The following is a 12852-nucleotide window of genomic DNA, read 5'->3' as shown; positions in this document are numbered from 1 at the left end:
AAAAACTAAATTTAACCTACTAATTTAGTCGTTTACTTTTACTTCGTAAGGAAAAGTAATAACTACTTCTACTATTTAGTAGTATCCTTGTCCTCGTAGAGAAAGTTTAGGTACGATCATCTCACACTAGAACATATACAGTTGCTTAGTAGAGTTTGTCTGGGAGGGGAGGGGGGGGGGGGAGCGAATTTTCTCTCAATAGGATCTTATGTTTTCTTTTCATGTGTAGGCCAATTGGACAAATCATATTTTATGCATATTTTGGTATATTTTTCTTTGAGTCTGATTTATTGCCGTCTAAGATTTGCAACTATTAGCTTCCGCATGACGTCCTATTATTTTCGATCCCAATAAGGTTGGAGATTAGCACTTACAAAGAGAGGAGGACCAGTTATTCGCATTTCATTTGATGATCAAAGGCGCAGTGAAAATTAACTAGTGGGAATTCTAAAGATTCATCGGAGGTAAATAGAGATGTCCCGTACTTTACTCATAATATGGGGAGCTTGTCCAAAAATGAGAAATACTTTTGAGAAGCAAAAGTGGCTTTTCTGACGTTGGGGAGAAACTATAAATTTTTACGGAAGCAGAAAATTAATTTTTTAAAACAAAAATCCTTACAATTTTTTTTATTTACCAATATATCTGATTCATTTAATCCATATATTTCTCAAGTATAAATGCAACCGGTCTCTTCTCCTTTTTCTCTTTTATGTTTAACTATATTTATATTAATTAAAAACCTATAAATTTTAATTAAGTAAAAATAAATATTAATTGTTTCTATTTTAAATAATACTAAGCGTAAAATTAACCTTATAGTATCTTTTTAGTATTTTGACACTCAAAAACATTTTGAAAAAATTGCCCAAACATTGTTTATCAAAATACTTCTCAAATAAGTTTTTCAAACATAAAATGCTTCTTTCTAAAAGTACTTCCCTGAAAATTTATTTTGATAAAAGTATTAATTAGCAAAATTTATTTTTAGAAGTTTAGCCAAACATGCTCTAGATATTATATAACCACTTCGTCTTAAAAGACTACTAGACTGTAAGAAAGGTACGTACACTGGCAGGGGGAGCCAAAGCGGTTCAACTAAATCCCTTTTACTGAAATGTTATACTGTGTAAATAGGATAAAAATTTTAGTTACATATTAATTGTTAAATCCCCTTGATGTCAGAAATGTTTAGTATAGTGGTAATTAAAAGAGATTTGAAAATTGCCTTAGCACGTCACAATTAGTTGAAATTCTAGGCGTGATATTCTAGTATATTTGAAAATTATTTTGAATCAATTTCTAGCTCGTCACTAAATAGATGTTGAATTTAATTATCAACTGCCATCATGGGCGAAGCCAAGTTGACCACCCTTCGTCGAAAAATTACGAAAAATTACACTGTGTATATAAATAAAATATTGATTTTAGATATATAAAATATATATTGAACACCCTTTGTCGGAATTTTTTTTCTACTTCTTTCAAGTTTGAACACCCTTGAAAATACTTCTGGCTTCGCCACTGACTGCCATGCTCAGTTAGATTAACAAGACACCAGAAAGTGCACTATGCCAAGTTGTGCTGTTGTCTGCTTATGTTAGAAAAATAAATAAAAAAGAAAAAGATACCCACTTGAGGGTGAGAGGTGACAATTATGGAATTGAAATTGACTCATGTATTGATGTTTAGAGTCCCTTAGTTTTCTCTTCTTTTTTCTTTATATTTGTCCCTTATTATTTATGAGTTACCACAAGGATGCTTTTCCCTTATCTTCCAGAAGGATTTACTCTTTCTTTTTTCCATTCGATAATGTATAGATAATACATTTAATATACATGATTGTACACATTATGTATAAATTATATTTAAACGATTGAGTGGATGATTATTTGGAAATTGTTCTTCAAAAACTTTAGATATGTTAAAGAAAAGTTGAATGTTCGCGAACATAGAGATGGAAAGAGATGGATTTTGCCCAGCTGTTGTCAGATCAATTCCCATTCATTCTTTAATGGAATAGGGAACGGGCAGAGCTGCGGCTATCAGGAGTTTGATTCTCCCTATAAAAATAGCTAAGGAAAAAGGGGCGCTTTTGTTAAAGGACTCACTATTGTAGAGAAGATCTCCTTGGCTCACGAGGTGGCTTTAAGTGATAGGGGATTTTAACCTAAAGACAACATAGGAGGGAGGGGGGTCAAAAGAAAGTCAGGATATGGCAAAAGCATCTTTTTGGATAAGTCAAAATATATATATATATATATATATATATATATATATATATATATATTGGCGGATCCAGGATTTTAAAGTCATAAATGCTCACCGTTTAAATTTCTAAGAGAAGAGAAAAAAAACGAGTTTAATTGTGGATGCTCACTCAATATTTATCCAAATATTTTTTTAATTGCCTATATAAATTTATTAAATCTGGTCAAAGGTAATGGGTGCTTGAGCACCCACAAATGATCATGTAGATCAGCCACTATATATTACTCCCTCCGGTCCAAAATTAGTATTTTTTGGCATTTTTCTTGTGGTCCAAAATAAGTGATTTTTCCAGATTTCAAGAATGAATTAATTATTTTTTTCTTACATGTCCTTGGAGTAAATAGTGTTGGAATATGTGTTAGGAGTGTTTATGTGAGATAGTAAAGGTTAATATGGTCAATTCTATTGCTAATTAATGCTAAAAGGTGGATTTCTTAATATGTGTGAAAACATCCAAAAAATCACTTATTTTGGACCGGAGGGAGTAGACAATAAAGCACATTTAGTCCCTTTTGCATGTCCAAGAAAGTAACTCCTTTTTGTTGAATTCTGCTTAGAATTTATATGTCAAAAGGAAACACATAGTCCCTATATGTCACCACCAAAATATTCCCAAAATTATCAGTGTAGTGATTAATTTATTGTGGAGTTAGTCCCTCCAACAACATTTTGCAAGCAAGCTGAGTACTCTAATTTCTAATTAGCATTTAACGGCTGAAGAAAGTAATTAAGAAAATTTAAGATCAACGTATCACATAATCATCTACCCATCTTCCTGACTTTTGGTGCAAAATTAGAAATTTTATTGTATTTTTTAGAGTTTTAGACTTTTAGTTTGAGAAATTACTACTTTATCATAGGAGCACAATAAGACATGGGAGAAGCAATTTTTTTATATATACTCTGCTTGTTGATATCATGAAAATAACAACCTGACTCTCTGTTTCTGTTTAGGTAACATTATTTTTTTATTAGTCAATTTTTAAAAAGTATACTATTATATTATTGAAAATAATTTAATTTCAAAGTTCAATGATGCCCTTATATATGCACACAAATATTACGATATGTTTACGACTGTAAATTTAATAGTATTTCTTTCTTAAGCTTTATGTTTAGTCAAATTCCGTCAAACATATTTTTTCCTTACCATACAACTGCAATTAACTCGTTGATGTGATTGCTTCATCTGATGGGAGGAGTTCAAAATAGTTTCCTTGAAATTTACAAGTAAGCAAATCTAGTACAGAAACCACTTACCGAAACTGAAATACTGTCTTTTTGACATAAAATACCTTTTTACGGTTAAAAAAAAAAGTTACATTTCTACATAAAACGCAATATAATACTGCTTTTTACCTTAACGGAAAGTAAGCCGTTAAAGTAAAACGCATTTACTTAAAAGTTGGGCTCACCAAATAAGTGTTCTGCAGGACTGACATAAATAATTTGTTTTTTAGTGTAAAACGTATTATAATACTACGTTTTACCGAAAACGTAGTATTATAATACGTTTTACACTAAAATTTGGGCCCACCAATAAAATTTCTGCGGATAACTGACATGACAATAATTCAAATACATAAAACGTCTTATCATACTGCGTTTTACATAAAAAGATTCTGCACCCCAAGCTAGGACTTGCCTTATTTAAAGGCGTTAGAATTTTATGAAAATCCATTCAAAACTTTCCTTCAAACTTCCGTTCATACTTCTCTTCATCTTATCAAGCATTTGTTTATAATGTCTGAAGAGCCAAAAATTAGGGTTCCATTATATTGGGGGGGGAGGGGGGGGGAGGTTGTAATGGAGAATAACTCTGTGAGGTATAGCTCACCTCCACAGTGTCATGTTAAATTGCCGCTTACAATGGAGTACGATAAATTGGTATCGTTGTTACGTAAAAAATGAGTGTGAGGAAACGTTCGGTGAACCTTAAAGTAACCGGTAGATCTCCATATTCTGTGACTCCACAGGGGTTTGCTTATTATTCTGAGTTTAACATCGAAGATGATGAAACTCTTAGAGATTTTTTGCGGATTCAGGATGAATACAGGGAATTTATTGTAATAAAATTATTGGAAATGTACGTCAAGGTTGAAGACGTTCCCAATAATGAGGGTGTGCATAGTAGGGATAACCCCCAGTCATCGGGTGGTTATTCTGGAGCAGTTTTTGCCGGACAGATTGCTGATGAAAGAGCTTGCCTTGATTTAAACTTGTCACCACCAGCGAATGAGCAGCCACAAAATAATTTTTCGACTTTATATAATCCACAAGACGATTGGTAAACTTTAATTCTTCTACCCTAAATTAAAATTTATTTTATGTTTGAATTGGATTTGTATTAACACTCAGATTTTTCATAGTCCGGATATGAATTTTACAAGTTATGACCCCCGCTCCTAGTTAGAATATGCGTAGTTCTGGCGTGTTGGACCACGGTGGTCCATCCGGGAGTCATCACCAACAAGAAAATATTCATCATGGAACGTCAACACAGTACAACTTGTAAGTAAAGTGATATAGCTATATGTAAAGTATTTATCTAGTTGAGTAGCTTATCATTTTGTTCTTTTTGTGCAGTGAAAACGAGCAACTTGACGTTCCTGACCTCACACAGTTGCCCATAGACGACGTATTGACTCGTGATTTAGAAGATGCGCAGAGTCAGGAAGATGATAGTGATTATGACAACAATGCTGATGAGTCTGGAGATGACACACCCTTCCCTGATGAGGGTGATGACGAGGAGGAAGTGGATGCCGAACCTGAGCTGACGAGGGAGCATGCTCCTCACCAAGAGTGTACGAGTCCCACGTGCCGTTTCATGAGCGGAATATTCCCTACTTTGATAATTTGCCAAGTATGCCGGACGTGGATGCCCTCACAAGGGATGATGACGAAATTCGGTCAGCAATGTGGGATGAGTCTAGACCAGCGGTGCTGTCAAAGGGCATGTATTTCCCCGATAAAGCTCTCCTAATCAAGGCTGTAAAAATCTATAGCGTAAGAGAGTGCCGTGAGATGACGGTAAGGGAGTCAACTACGGAGGTATACAAGGCTGTATGCCGTAGAGACTTTATGGGTTGTCACTGGATGTTGCGTGCCAGCAAGAAGAAATCAGGGTTGTGGAAAGTGGGTAAATTTATTAGCACCCACAGATATGAAATGGACACATTCAATGAGAATCACTTCAACCTAGATGTAGACTTGATTTCTCTTGTCTTGATTCCATATTTGGAAGTGTCCATTAAGTTCAAGATTAAAGAGTGTATTACAGCCGTCCACCAGGAGTATGGTTGTACTATAACCAAAAGAAAGGCATATCTCGGTCGCAAACGTGCCTTTGAACTTATTTATGGCGACTGGGATAAGTCTTTTTCATCTCAGCCCAGGTACATGGCCGCACTGCAACACTTTAACCCCCGGACTGTTGTTGAATGGAGGCGTGAGCGGAGTCCGGACAGACCCGAATATATTTTCAACTATGTGTTCTGGTCATTTAAACCAGCAATTGATGGTTTTGTGCATTATCGTCCTGTAATTTCCATAGACGGTACTCATGTCTATGGAAAGTATGATATTAAGCTTTTGATTGCAGTTGCAGTAGATGCCAACGGACAAATATTTTCACTAGCTTTTGTTATTTTTGCCAATTAAAGAGAAGAGACGTGGACGCTTTTTTGAACCACTTGAAGCAGCACGTTGTCAAACAGCGTTCAGGTATTTGTCTAATATCAATCGGCATGGTGGTATTTTAAGTTTTGTACGGTATTTGCCTGAATGGCAAGAACCCTATGCATACCACCGTTACTGTGTGAGGCACCTGAAAGCCAATTTTTAGAAGAAATATCCCGACAAGGCCTTGCATAATTTAATGTGGTTGGCTGCAACTGAGCATCGGCAGTGCAAATTCACGAGGTGCATGGAAGCGATCCGACAGTTAGATCCACGAGCCTATACTTGGATGATGGGACATGAGCTTCACAAGTGGATATTGCATGCTGATGGTGGAAGACAATGGGGAGCCTTGACTACAAATGTGTCGGAGTCATTCAACGGCTTATTGAAGTCTGCACGTGGATTGCCTGTCACTGCCATGGTCTGGATGACATTCAAATAGATTGCGGAGAGGTTTGTTGAAAGGCATAGAGCTGCATCGGAATTGATGGACAGGGGTGTTCAATTTATGCCAATATCGATGAGAAGATTTGAGAAATACAGGAGGCGAGCACATTGGCATTCATATTTACAGTACGATCACGACCGGGGTGTTTCTGAAGTTCGCACCGCTATCCGCGGACACCGGGGGAATAATCTACACACCGTGAATGAAGCCAACAGGTTGTGTTCATGTGGGAAATGGACCATCTACTACATGCCGTGCGCACATGCCATGAAGTGCTTTCAACAAGTTGGTTTAGGGGCAACCAACTATGTTGATAGGCAATACAGTGTTGCTGCATACGTAAACACATATAGTGGGCAGTTGCAGCCATTGGGTGTTGAGCATTATTGGCCGCCGGAACCATTTAAAATGCTGTGTAACAAGGACTATTTGCGCAAGCTGCAAGTGCAAAAGAGAACGCGTATATGGAACCAAATGGATGTTGGTGATACCGTTTATGCGCGTAAATGTGGCATATGCTCCCAAACTGGACACGACCATCGTAAATGTCCTTCAGCTCCTGGTGCAAGTTCGTCGAATGTACCCAACTATCAAGGCTACACCTAGTCTTTATTTTTGTAATATTTTTGTAATAAGTGTATGTACTTGTGTATGTTGCAATATCTATCAAATAAAATTATGTACCACAGTCTTGTTACATCTTATTTTTTAACATGAACATTTGAATTGGGATGATGATATGGTAGTCCAACATTATACTTATTGGTGTTAGTAAAAAAGACAGATCTAAAGATTGAAATTTCACAACATAATGTTCGAAGAGATAAAAGCACAACAACCATAACTAAAGCAACAAACATGAAAATAAAAGATAACAAAGAAAAAATGAAGACATTGTTTTTTGTTTCAGAAAAATTTACTATGTAAACGTAGTATTATAATGTGTTTTGTGTGTTGTCTTGTCGGTCTGAAAAAGCTGAACCGACTGCGCAAAAGCTGTTTCGTTTCAGAAAAATTTACAATGTAAAGCGCAGTATTATAATGCATTTTGTGTGTTGTCTTGTCGGTCTGAAAAGCTGAACCGACTGCTCAAAAGCTGTTTCGTATCAGAAAAATTTATTATGTAAAGCGTAGTATTATAATGCGTTTTGTGTCTTGTCTTGTCGGTCTGAAAAAGCTGAACCGACTGCGCAAAAGTTGTTTTGTTTCAGAAAAATTTACTATGTAAAGCGCAGTATTATAATGTGTTTTTTGTGTTGTGTTGCCTATAAATAACGGGCGCATTTTACTTATTTTCTGCGCTTAACAATAATCAATAGCAAATATTTCCATAAAATCAAGGTTCTGCGCTTAACAATAATCAATAGCAAATATTTCCATAAAATCAAGGTTTTTCTTTACTATTTTACCAATGTCTCATCAACCTCTTTATGTCCCAAGGTGCGAGTATGGCAAAAAATGCATGAGTTTCAACTGTTGGGAAGAAGTTGGACGCCGCTATTGGGATTGTGTGAACAAGTTTCATAGGCAACCCGACGAACCTACATGCAATTTTGAGGTATGGATTGATGAACCCTGTGAGCAGGAATACTACAAAGAAAAGTTGCAGCATCTTCATAGTGTGTGTTTGAAGCAGTGGGAAAGAGGGGAACAATCAAAACGAGTAGTTGCGAAGTTGAAGGAGAAACTCAAGGAGGTGGAAGAAGAAAAAAATAAGCTGCTAGACCAACTCAAGTGGTTGGAGCAGAGAATACTAGGCGGTCGTGCTAAACAAAGGCAGAGGTCGTGTTGAGCGTATTACTGTATCTTTATGTTTCCCGTGTCATGTGTTTTATTTATGTTATGTTAGGTTTGCTATGTTTGTGTTTGTGTTGTACTGTTAAAATAAAATTGTTGTTCAAATTGTGTTAAAATAAAATTGTTGTTAAAACACAATTCTTGCCACTATTTACATAATGTAGTATGTACACAAAATACAAACAAAAATAAATCAATGAGTCCCGCAGCCTGTGTGCTTCAGTGCAGCCGCTGGCCTGAGTCGCATCCCCTATCGCCCGGGTACACTATCAGGATCATCATCATCAAGTCGCCTCTTTATGTGAGGATGCGCAGCAGTATCGATAGTACAACTGGCAGGATTGGTAGAAGGGGTCGTCGGGCCGTCAGCAACCTACAAAACAATTACTAAGCTTAGCATATGAAAATGTATTCTAGTAATGTACGTGTTAAGTCAAAAATATTTTCTCACCATGATCTTGTCGGCCTCCTGAGTATAAAAATTAATTTATGGCAAATCATTAAGGAAAAGAAAACAAATTGAAATTTTACAGCAATACAAACATACCTGCGCTTGTGGTAGATCCGCATCAACCGCCGGGGATGAGGCATAACTCAACCTGCACCCGCCATCCACATCTCGGGTCGTCCGATCCTCAGCTGCGGTAGATGTGCCTGAAAAGAACTGGTCTACATCTCCGTCGAATATACCCGTGATCGACAATGGATATGACGGGGTGACCTGCGATGCTGGCAGATCCAGCTGAAGGTTGTACGACGGCATGCTGCTGGAAGGCTCGTCTAGCTGAGGCAAATAACCCGGCTGATCATCTCCAAGATCCTCATCAGGTGCCTCCACAGGTGGGTCGACAGGTGCCTCAACGCCCCCTTGCTGGGGACCACCTCCTCGCCGTCCACCGCGACCCCGTGGGGCACCCCTACCTCGTGGGACAGCCCTGGCTCGTGCCCGACCCCTGCCTCGTGGGACAGGCCTACCCCGATGGTGCTCCTCTGGCGCCGCATACTCAGCCTCGTGATCCAACTTCGCGCCCTCTCTGGCTCGGTGCAGGGTCCGGAGAGCCAGCTCTTCCACCCGCTGGCCATACTCAACGACTGCAGCATTGTCGCCATGCTGTCGCATCTCCTGTCCCAAGTGGTAGAACATGTGATGCCCAATAGCTTGCACAACATTTAAAATATTAATTAAATAACGCTATATCACAATTATAAGACTTATTCCACAAAAACATACCAGTGCCTCGTTCCTCCCGGCGTATGGTCTGTACCGACCGCCAAGTACATGAACGGGGTTCCCGATCATCAGTCGGGTGTGACGGCGGTACCATGACGTATAGAGCTCAATAGTCGCCTCCTGGATCTGTGAAGGTGGTGGCAGAATCAAGTCCTCTCGCTGGTCCCAAATGTGGATCTGCGCCTCTAGCCATCCTACAAATTCGCCGTCCACCCTCGAACGATCATCCCGCTGATAATGTGTAGCCACCCATGCAGGCTCCCTCGGTATAGTCTGGGGACGGTCAAACTTGCAAAGTACACGCTCTGTGGCATGATGCTCCACCACATCGAGGCACATCATCGGGATGGAAGTGCTCCAAAGCAGTCGGTCGACCGAGCAATAATCGGGCAGATCAGCTAGCAACTCGTCGTTGTACGGCGTCCAGATGAACTATCAACCAATAACATAAAAGTGAGTATGCGCAACACAAGTGAATTTATAACAACTAAGGTAAGGTACATATTTACCTGTCCAGCCACCAACATATCTAACACATCCCTGACAAGGGGGAGATTATGATGAGCATCACTGCCTCTGTAGTTCCCACGCCGGAGAACCCACCTCGTAGCTAGAGGGAGAAACGGTGGTGCTACACCCGGCTCTAGTGGTGGTAGAGGTGGCTGCAACGGCAGGATCCGCTCCCAGGCCCAAACCTAAGATAAAAGGTTGACGTAAAATTTAAGAGTCATTTTGACTATATAGAATTCGAAGTAATGAACAGAGTATTCGAAAATGTTGTCACCTGTAGAAGCGGTAGAAAACCACATATGTCCACCTGGGTGCCCATGCTAGCCCGGCACATACTCCTGTACAGGTATGAGAGAACAGCAGCACCCCAGCTGTACTGTGGTAACTCATCTAGCTGCTGCAGATGATGCAAAAAGCGCAGACTCACTAGATTTCCCGAAGTGTTCGGGAACAAGACACCCCCAAAAAGAAGGAACAGCGCCAACCTCCTGTACCGGTCAATATGGAGATCCTCTGTCTCGCCGGTAATGTCGGGGTGCAATACCTCCATATGCTGTTTGATAGCAGCCACAGAAATGCGACTGCCCCCTCTAACTGCAGCCTCACCCTGTGGTCTGAAACCAGTATACTGCCCCAGCAAATCCAAATACTGGGCACGCGTCATAGCTCTTATATGCTGGGGCAGTGCAACGGCCAGTCCATCAACACGCAGCCCATACAAAACCTGAACATCCTGAAGCGTGATGGTGGCCTCTCCAGTGGGCAGGTGAAAAGTGTGCGTCTCCGGTCGCCACCGCTCTATCAACGCCGTGATGAGAGACCAATCGAGCTGCATCCGCCCAATCTCAAAAATCCTAAGGAAGCCCGTAGCACGCAGGCGATGGAGTACGCGGGCATGGAAAGCTCTCTCCCTCAAAAAGTCCCACAAGTCATCCGGTCTCCTAGCGCGGAGAGTCTGATCCAATAAATGTCCCTCCCATACATAGGCGGACCTATGGTCGCCCTGTAACACTAATATCTGATCCGCGGCTGGTCCAGGATGCACAGGCGGCAAGTCCATGTCGTCTACTGTAATTTAAACAATATTAATTGTGTGTTTGTGTTATAATAAATTAAATAATTAATTTTTAATTAGATAGACTAATTATCTATGGGTTCCAGGCTCGATATTTGAGGCGCAGTAGCACCACTTTTTAGAATTTTGTTAGTTTTATAAATTAAATAATTAATTTTTAATTAGACAGACTAATTATCTATGGGTTCCAGGCTCGATATTTGAGGCTCAGTAGCACCAAGCTATCCTTAATTATTTTATGTGTCAATTTCAATATTTTTAGAATTTTGTTAGTTTTATAAATTAAATAATTAATTTTTAATTGGACAGGGTATACAACTATGAGTTCCACGCTCGATATTTAATTTGACAACATATATTAGTTTGTTAGTTTTGTAAGTTTATTTTATAAATTAAATAATTAATTTTGTAAAGTGTAATTGGATAGAATTTGTAGTTAGTACATACTTAAAACTACAGAGACTCTACGCTAAAAGGCTCTATATTTTACTACGCTAAAAGGCTCTATATTTTACTACGCTATAAGGCTCTATATTTTACTACGATAAAAAGCTTTATATTTTACTACGCTAAAAGGCCACTATTCTTTAAGCAAATAAATAATCTAAACTAAATAAAAACAACAAACATATGAACATAACATTCACGAAATTACATATAAACAGTAAAAGATATTTGTGAACAATTTCATTAACAATCAAAATAATTTCTCAAGTTTTAACTATTTTTTAAAAACACTAACTAATAATTTAATCCGGGTAAAAAAAACATAAACATTTAATCGCAAACATAAGACAAATCAACGTGGAAACACATTCAAAAAACAAATATGCATATGCTCTACGAGTTTCGACATAAACTAAATCGGAATACCTCGATTTATGTTTTTTAAAATATCGAAAATTTGAAATTTTGACCCCGAAAGAAGGAATCCAAGGCTTGGGTTGTATGCGGGACCTACGCTCTTCACCTTTTGTGTGACAGGTAGGGCCCAAGAATTTTTTATTTTTTTTAATCGCGTGGAGGGGGGGACCAGAAATGGTGGGGGAGGGTTTTTTAAAATGGAAACTGCTTCTGTCGTGGGGAAGAAGACGACAACTATATTTTATTATAAGGAAAACGCAGTATTATACTGCGTTTTCCTTAAACGTAGTACTATACTGCATTTTCCTATAATAAAACAAACAATTAAATAAAACACAGTATAATACTGCGTTTTACTTTAACGGCTAACTTTTCGTTAAGGTAAAATGCAGTATTATACTGCGTTTTATGTAGAAATATAACTTTTTTTTTAACTGTAAAAACATATTTTATGCCCAAAATGGCATCATTTCAGTTTCGGACTCCTTACTTTGTCTTTTGCCCTTTACGGGCCATTATTATTGTTTGAAAAGCTAAACAACTTTTTCTTTGAGCTGGTAGTCTTATAACATTAAAAAATAATGTTCAAAATTAGGATTGAAAATTAAAATACTTCCCCCCAATTGAATCGGGCCATACACCTACGAAAAGATTGTTGGGTTTTTAAGCATTAATATGGCTTGTCTCATATTGAAAGAGGAAGAAGTTTTTGATGGGTATATAAGTGATTGCTCTTCTTCTAACTCTTAAAGAGTTGAGAAGAAGGCAAGCCTCGCGTTGTCGTCGTCGTCGCTCGGCTTCGGCATTGATTGATTAATTTTGTGGACCAATTTATTTGTTAATAGTAAATATTAACAGAAATGTTATTAAATATCCGTTTAATAACAGAATATTAATATTAATATCAAATCCAACGGAATATTAAACGTTTTTCCATTATCCGTTTTCAGTTTTTCGGTTGTATAACTGAAA

The 12852-nt window shown here is 38.2% G+C and overlaps 2 protein-coding genes across 2 annotated transcripts; both read right to left on the bottom strand.

Moving 5' to 3' along the window:
• Positions 1-8363: 8363 nt before the first annotated feature.
• LOC109219567 lies at positions 8364-9341 on the bottom strand. Its single transcript, XM_019384029.1, has 2 exons — positions 8748-9341; positions 8364-8573 (listed from the first exon to the last, which is right to left on the bottom strand). Exons 1-2 carry the CDS (start codon positions 9318-9320, stop codon positions 8451-8453), a joined length of 696 nt encoding a protein of 231 aa, XP_019239574.1. The 5' UTR covers positions 9321-9341; the 3' UTR covers positions 8364-8450.
• Positions 9342-9392: 51 nt separating this feature from the next.
• On the bottom strand, positions 9393-11001 carry LOC109219565 (serine/threonine-protein phosphatase 7 long form homolog). Its single transcript, XM_019384027.1, has 4 exons — positions 10831-11001; positions 10216-10674; positions 9941-10093; positions 9393-9863 (listed from the first exon to the last, which is right to left on the bottom strand). The coding sequence occupies exons 1-4, from the start codon at positions 10999-11001 to the stop codon at positions 9393-9395; spliced, it is 1254 nt and encodes a 417-aa protein (XP_019239572.1).
• Between the last annotated feature and the right edge of the window lie 1851 nt (positions 11002-12852).

Source organism: Nicotiana attenuata, unplaced genomic scaffold (genome assembly GCF_001879085.1).
Source record: "Nicotiana attenuata strain UT unplaced genomic scaffold, NIATTr2, whole genome shotgun sequence".
Taxonomy (NCBI): Eukaryota; Viridiplantae; Streptophyta; class Magnoliopsida; order Solanales; family Solanaceae; genus Nicotiana; species Nicotiana attenuata.
This window is presented reverse-complemented; position numbering and strand designations above follow the sequence as displayed.